General features: G+C 46.5%; 1 protein-coding gene across 2 annotated transcripts in view; it reads left to right on the top strand.

The window, feature by feature from the left end:
- LOC143287312 (guanylate cyclase 2D-like) overlaps positions 1 to 7,500 on the top strand; it is a 33,670-nt gene that overhangs the window by 12,212 nt on the left and 13,958 nt on the right. For both annotated transcript variants that reach the window (XM_076595262.1, XM_076595260.1), the window contains exons 2-4: positions 2,563 to 2,705; positions 3,730 to 4,043; positions 7,017 to 7,178. In XM_076595262.1, the coding sequence (XP_076451377.1) occupies positions 2,563 to 2,705; positions 3,730 to 4,043; positions 7,017 to 7,178 (619 nt within the window). The remainder of the gene's footprint in view (positions 1 to 2,562; positions 2,706 to 3,729; positions 4,044 to 7,016; positions 7,179 to 7,500) is intronic.

The following is a 7,500-nucleotide window of genomic DNA, read 5'->3' as shown; positions in this document are numbered from 1 at the left end:
CAAATCGTTGTAGTCACTCTTTCTTCTTCTTCTTCTTCTTCTTCTTCTTCTTCTTCTTCTTCCTTCTTTTAATTCGTCTCTTCATCCTTTCCTTTTTATCTTTAAAAAAACTAAAAATTAAAAATAAAAAAAAATCTTCCTTCCCCCCCCTTCCCTCCCACCCTTTGTTCTTCCCCTACTTGTTTCTCTGCATGTACTGACGCGAAAACTCAATGCTTTTCACATGCGTAGCCTCCGACGCATTCTGAACATCACCTGGCAGGACAAGGTCCCAAACAACACTGTCCTGGAAAGAGCTGGATGCACCAGCATGTACACGCTGCTGAAACAGAGACGTATGCGCTGGCTCGGCCATGTCGTGCGGATGGATGACGGACGGATCCCTAAAGACCTCCTCCACGGAGAACTTGTGCAGGGAAAACGTTCCACAGGCAGATCACAGCTGTGATTCAAAGACGTGTGCAAGAGGGACCTAAAAGCTTTGAACATCGACCAGAACAACTGGAAAGCAACAGCCCTCGAACGGTCAGCCTGGAGACAGACTTTGCAGAATGGTCTTTCCAAGTTCAAAGAGACACTCGCTCAGCAGCACGAGGAAAAGAGAAGAAAGACTGCAGCCCAGGCAGACAGACCAGCGTCAGACTTCATCTGTGCCCTCTGCCACAGAGACTGTCATTCCCGCGTCGGACTGGCCAGCCACACCCGACGCTGCACCAGAATAAACACCTAGAGCGCAACTCCATAGTCTTCCGAGACTGAAGGATGCCTATCTACTGACGCATCTACAACAGCAACAACTACTACTACTGCTACTGTTACTGCTGCTGCTGCTGCTGCTGTTGTTGCTTGTTTAGAAGGCGGGATAAAAAACAAACACAAAAAAAAACACAGACACACACAAAATTGGAAGGCACTGTATTCTTTCATTAACCTTTTCACTGCCAAACTCGCATTTATGCAGCAGCTAGGTAGAGTACCCATGTCACTGAAGGGTGACCAGATCATGGGTCTGTTATCCATGAACCTACTGCTCTTTATGTTCGGTGGTAGGACAGGCCATATTTTCTACACATCACAGGGGGAATCCCCAGCTATTCCTAGACACCATATTTCTGTGTTTATAGCACAACGGAATTTTGCACTCTAAATTGACTGGTGGTGAAAGGGTTAAATGATATAGATTCATTTTACCCACTTCTTTTTATTGTATTCATACGTTTTTTCATCATCCTTTTTTTTTTTCTTTTTCTTTCTTTTTTTTACATTTATTTATTTATGTATTTATTATGTATTTATTTATTTATCCATTTTTGTAAGTCTTATTTCTTTCTCTTTCATTTCCCCTTCTTCCGCCCTGCCCCACCTCATATTCATCCCCACTGTTTCTCTGCCTGCACTGATGCATCTACAACAACTACTGCTGCCACTACAACTAATATTGTTGCTGTTGTTGTTTTGTTTCTTCTTTTGATGCTGCTGGTGCTACTACTACTGCTGCTGCTGCTGCTGCTGCTGCTACTGCTACAAACAGACACCTGTCACTACAACAAACAACAACAACACGGTCAAACCGCAGCTTGGTTCTCCCGTTCAGTTACTACCAACTCCTGTCAGTGCAAGGAATACACAACACGGTCAAACCTCAGCTTAGTTCATCCGTTCATTTTCAACTTACTCATGTCACCACAGGAAACACACAACACAGTCAAACCCCTGCCACGTTCACCTGTTCAGTTAATACTTCCGCTGCTGCGACGACGACGACGATGACTACCACCATCACCACCACTACTACTACTACTACTACTGCTACTACTACTACCACTACTACTAGTGTGGAGTGATAACCTAGAGGTAACGCGGCCGCCTAGGAAGTGAGATAATCTGAGCGCGCTGGTTCGAATCACGGCTCAGCCGCCGATATCTTCTCCCCCTCCACGAGACCTTGAGTGGTGGTCTGGACGCTAGTCATTCGGATGAGACGATAAACCGAGGTCCCGTGTGCAGCATGCACTTAACGCACTTAAAAGAACCCACGGCAACGAAAGGGTTCTTTCTGGCAAAATTCTGTAGAAAAATCCACTTCGATAGGAAAAAGAAATGAAATTGCAGCAGGAGAGAAAAAAAAAAGGGGGGGGGGGGCACTGTAGTGTAGATACGCGCTCTCCCTGGAGTGTGCAGCCCAAATTTCACACAGAGAAATCTGTTGAGATAAAAAGAAATACAAATACTACTACTACTACTACTACTACTGCTACTACAGACAGACACCTAACACTATAATGAACACACAACACTATCAGAACTCGTCCAGGTTCACCCGTTCAGTTAATACTACTGCTGCTGCGACGACGATGAAGATGATGACTACCACTACTACTTCTGCCAGTACTACAGACAGACAGACACCTGACACTACAAGGAACACACAATGTTGTCAAAGGTCAGCCAGGTTCACCTGTTCAATTACTACCTACACCTGACACTACAAGGAACACACAACATGGTCAAACCTCAGCCAGGTTCACCCATTCAATTACCACCTGCTCCCCTCTCCCTCAGGCCACCCAGGACCACATCGCCGGCCACATCGTGTCGGGCCTGGAGGCGGAGATCCAGCAGCAGTGGAACAGTCTGGTGGCCTCCATCTGCATCATGTCCGGGGCCGTCGTCCTGCTCTTCCTCGTCATCATCTCCGTGCACAGGTGATGGGGTGCTTCATTCCACCACATAAGTTGAAAGTTGAAAGTGAAAGTGAAAGTTGGCAACACTGTTCATTCTCTCCTTTGTCGAGTTGTCAAAGTGAAAGTAAGCCCGCAGTTCATTGTTCCCTTCCCAAATAGTCAAAGCGAAAGTAAGTCTCGAAACTTACTATTCCCTTGCAATACAATCAACACGAAAGTAAGCCCACAGTTCGTTGTTCCCTTCTCAAATTGTTAAAGTGAAAGCAAGCCCGGAATTCATTATTCCCTTCCCAAAATAGTCAAAGTGAAAGTAAGCCCACAGTTGGTTGTTCTCTTCCCAAAGGGATAAAGTGGAAGCAAGTCCCAGAATTGGTTTTTCCCCTTGCAATATAGTCAAAGTGAAAGTAGGACCCAGATTTCATTATTCCCTCCCCCAAAATAGCCAAAATGAAAGTAAGCCTGCAGTTCGTTGTTCCCTTCCGAAATTGTAAAAGTGGAAATAATCGTTGCTCTCAGGACACACACGTGAATTCCTATGGCAAATTACTGCTAAGCATGTGCACTGCATTGGGTCTGACAATACTGAATGGAGCATGTAACGGTGACCAGGAAGGTCACTGTTCATATATACAGGTGAAAATGGAAGCAGTGTTAATGATTATTTTATTTTGTCAAATGATTTTTATAAAATGATTTGTGATGTATGTGAACTGTGTATTGCTGATCGAACTGATTCTGATCATTTTCCCCTTGAGTACCGTATCCTTTTTTTCCAATGTTAACTCATTCAAAAATAATAATTGTAATACCATATTAGCGATACAAAAATATGTGTGGAATGATCAGTGTAGCCGAGAATTCCATGGTAAATTGAATGAAAAGTAATTAATTATAAACTGAAAATGGCTCTCGATCTCATTGATGTAAATGTAAATGAAACCTTAGAATTGTTCAATGACTGTATCCGGGAATGTGCAGCTTCTACAAGAGGGATGGTTTGATGAGGAGTGTAGATGTTATAGGAGAAAACCACACATACCCACAGGCTGACGAAGAGACTGCAGTCCTTCGCGGTGACCCTTCAGGAGAAGACGGTGGCTCTGAACATCGAGCGGAAGAGGAGCGAGAACCTGCTGAACGAGCTGATGCCGCCCAACGTGGCCAGGAAGCTGATGGCCAACCAGCCCGTGGAGCCGGAGGCCTTCCAGGCCGTCACCATCTTCTTCTCGGACATCGTGGGCTTCACGTCCATCTCCTCCAAGAGCTCCCCTTTGCAGGTCATCGACATGCTCAACATGCTGTACAAGACCTTTGATGAGACGCTGGACCTGTACCAAGTCTACAAGGTGGAGACCATAGGTGAGGTGGTGGTGTGGTGTAGTATGGTGTGGTGTGGTGTGGTGTGGTCATTTCTAGAAAAATTGAAACCGTAGGTAATGTTCTGTGTGGTGTAGACCTGTATCATTTCTACAGGGTGGAGACCATAGATGATGTGGTGGTGGTGGTGGTGTGGTGTGGTGTGGTGTGGTGTGGTGTGGTCGTGCCTGGAACGTGGAAACATAGGTGAAGTGGTGTGTGGTGTTATCATGTCTGTAAGGTGGAAACCCCAGGTAAGGTTGTGTGTGGCTTAATCATGCCTACAAGGCGAAAACTATAGGTGGTGTGTAGTGTGGACCTGTATCACGTCTACAAGGTGAAAACCATAGGTGAGGTGATAGTGTGGTGTTTACCTGTGTCAGGTCTACAAGGTGGAGACCATATGTCAGGTGGTGTGTGGTGTAATCATGTCTGTAAGGTGGAACCCATTGGTGTGCTTCTGTGTGGTGTAATCATGTCTGTAAGGTGGAACCCATTGGTGTGCTTCTGTGTGGTGTAATCATGTCCATAAGGTGATAACCACAGGTGGGGTAGTAGTGTGGTTTGGACCTTTACCACGTCTACAAGGTGTGAAAACCATAGGTGAGGTAGTGTGTGATGTAATCATTTCTGCAAGGTGGAGACCGTAGGTGTGGTGGTGTGTGGTGTGAACCTGTATCATGTCCACCAGGTGATATCCACAGGTGGGTTGGTAGAGTGGTGTGAACCTGTATCATGTCTACAAGGTGATATCCACAGGTGGGTTGGTAGTGTGGTGTGAAACTGTATCATGTCTACAAGGTGATATCCACAGGTGGGTTGGTAGTGTGGTGTGAACCTGTATCATGTCTACTAGGTGATATCCACAGGTGGGTTGGTAGTGTGGTGTGAACCTGTATCATGTCCACTAGGTGATATCCACAGGTGGGTTGGTAGTGTGGTGTGAACCTGTATCATGTCTAAAAGGTGATATCCACAGGTGGGTTTTATATTTGTATTTCTTTTTATCACAACATATTTCTCTGTGTGAAATTACTATATGCTATACTACAGCATCACCCTTTTTTTCCTGCATGCAGTTTCATTTATTTTTCCTATTGTAGTGGATTTTGTTTTACAGAATTTTGCCAGGAACAACCCTTTTGTTGCCGTGGGTTCTTTTACTACGTGCACTAAGTGCATGCTGCACACGGGACTTCAGTTTATCGTCCCATCCGATTGACTAGCGTCAAGACCACCAAAGGTCTAGTGGAGGGGGAGAAAATATCGGCGGCTGAGCCGTGATTCGAACCAGTGCGCTCAGATTTTCTCGCTTCCTAGGCGGACGCGTTACCTCTAGGCCATCAGTGTGGGGTGAACCTGTATCATGTCTAAGGTGAAGACCACAGGTGAGTTGGTAGTGTGTGGTGTGGATCTGGTGGAGGGGTGGTGGACGGTTAAGCGTTCGTTTGGGTGCTGGGGAGGTAGGGAGGTGGTGAAGGGGTTGTGACTGTATGTTATCGGGCATGGGGGCGGGAGGGGGGAGGGGGAATCGAAGGAAGGGTACGCGTGGTGTGTGTGTGTGTGTTTGTGTGTGTGTGTGTGTGTGTGCGCGCGCGCGCGCGCGTGTATGTGTATGTGCGTATATGTGCATGTGTGTGTGTGTGTGTGTGTGTGCGCGCGCGTGCGCGCGTGTGTGTGTGTGTGAGTGTGTGTGTGCGTGTGTGTAGGAATGGTGTGGGGTGTGAATGATATTTCTGGTCTCGATCACAAACATTCTGCTGAAAGGAATGTGGTGTTTTGCTTGATGGTAACAACGGGAACTGTGACGCGGTGTTTTTTCTGGAACTGCGCCTCGTGCCTTGTCCTTTGTAATCAGAATGTGGGAGGAAGGTGGCAGAATGGTTAAGACGCTTATCTACCTGTTACGTGTCCGTGAGTGTCTGGGTTCGAGTTCCAGCCTCGCCCAATCTCCCAACTTTGACTGGAAAATCAAACCGAGCGTCTAGGCATTCGGAAGAGCCGATAAAACCGTAGTCCTGTGTGTAGCATGCGCTTAACACTGTGCAAGCAAAATCTGGCAGTGGGAGACCCAAGACTGCATGTTCGGAGGAGAACATGGACCGTGTTGAGGAACTGATTCAATCCCAGGAGGAGAACCCAGGGACCCACAAATCTCTTAGAGAACTTGCAAGCGATTCACAAGTGAGCAAGTCTTCTGTGCAAAGAATGACGAAAGAACTTTACGTGCTACTGACCCTGTAGTGCGTACTTTAGCGATGAGTCTATTTATAGTGACATGACTCCACCCCTTGCCTGGAAATTCCTTTACGATCCTTCTTCCACCCCAGCCTTTCTCATTGAAACAGTTTTCAATGGTAACCTTATCACTTTCACTCAAAGGCATGGTTGATCTTTCCAAACTGAAACTTTGGACAGAACTGATTTTGGATACAGATGGCAATAAAAAAGAAATCAATAGACTTGACACCAAGACAGGCTATTTTTAGACTGACACTGATTGACAGATGCCAACACCTGGCAGCTGGCATGAACATGATGGTCACATTGCATAGATCAAATATTGGATTTCTTGACATGCTGTTTTGAATTTTACAATACTCGCATAATTTGCGTTCGAACTTTTAGATATTTTGCAGACGTGTTGATGATACCCTAAGGTTACTGTGCGAAAATTTTCTCTGACAATGAGAAAATACTTGTCAAAAAGCGGTTCACTTTTTGGGGGACACCCGATATGTATGATGGTGATGATGACGATGATGATGATGAGCATCACGATGGTGTTGACGATGACGAGACTGATGATGAAGATGGTGAAGATGATGATGACGATGATGATGATGATGGTGACGCTGACGATGACGACGACGACAACGGTGATGACGATGGCAATGATGCTGATACTGATCAGTGACAACGACGACGACGGCGACGATAATGATGAAGATACTGATGACGATGTTGGCGGCCCAGGGGACGCCTACATGATCGCCAGCGGGCTGCCGGTGCGGAACGAGGAGGGGCATGCTGCGGAGATGGGGGAGCTGGCTCTGGAGCTGCGGGACACCATCTGCAACATGGTGGTGCCCCACATCCCGGACCACCCCATTCGGGTCCGCATCGGCCTCAACTCGGGTCAGTGGATCACTGGTTTTCACGTGCTCACACGCAGTTGTATTTGTATTTGTGTTCCTTTTCATCACAACAGATTTCTCTGTGTGAAATTCGGCGGGCTGCTCTCCCCCAGGGAGAGCGCGTCGCTACATTACAGCGCCACCCATTTTTCCTGCGTGCAGTTTTATTTGTTTTTTTCCTATCGAAGTGGGTTTTTTTCCACAGAATTTTGCCAGGAAAAACCCTTTTGTTGCCGTGGGTTCTTTTTACGTGCGCTAAGTGCATGCTGCACACGCACTCATACACTGGCACAAACACAAAATCACACACACACACACACACA

This window comes from Babylonia areolata, chromosome 11 (assembly GCF_041734735.1).
Source record: "Babylonia areolata isolate BAREFJ2019XMU chromosome 11, ASM4173473v1, whole genome shotgun sequence".
NCBI lineage: Eukaryota > Metazoa > Mollusca > Gastropoda > Neogastropoda > Buccinidae > Babylonia > Babylonia areolata.
This window is presented reverse-complemented; position numbering and strand designations above follow the sequence as displayed.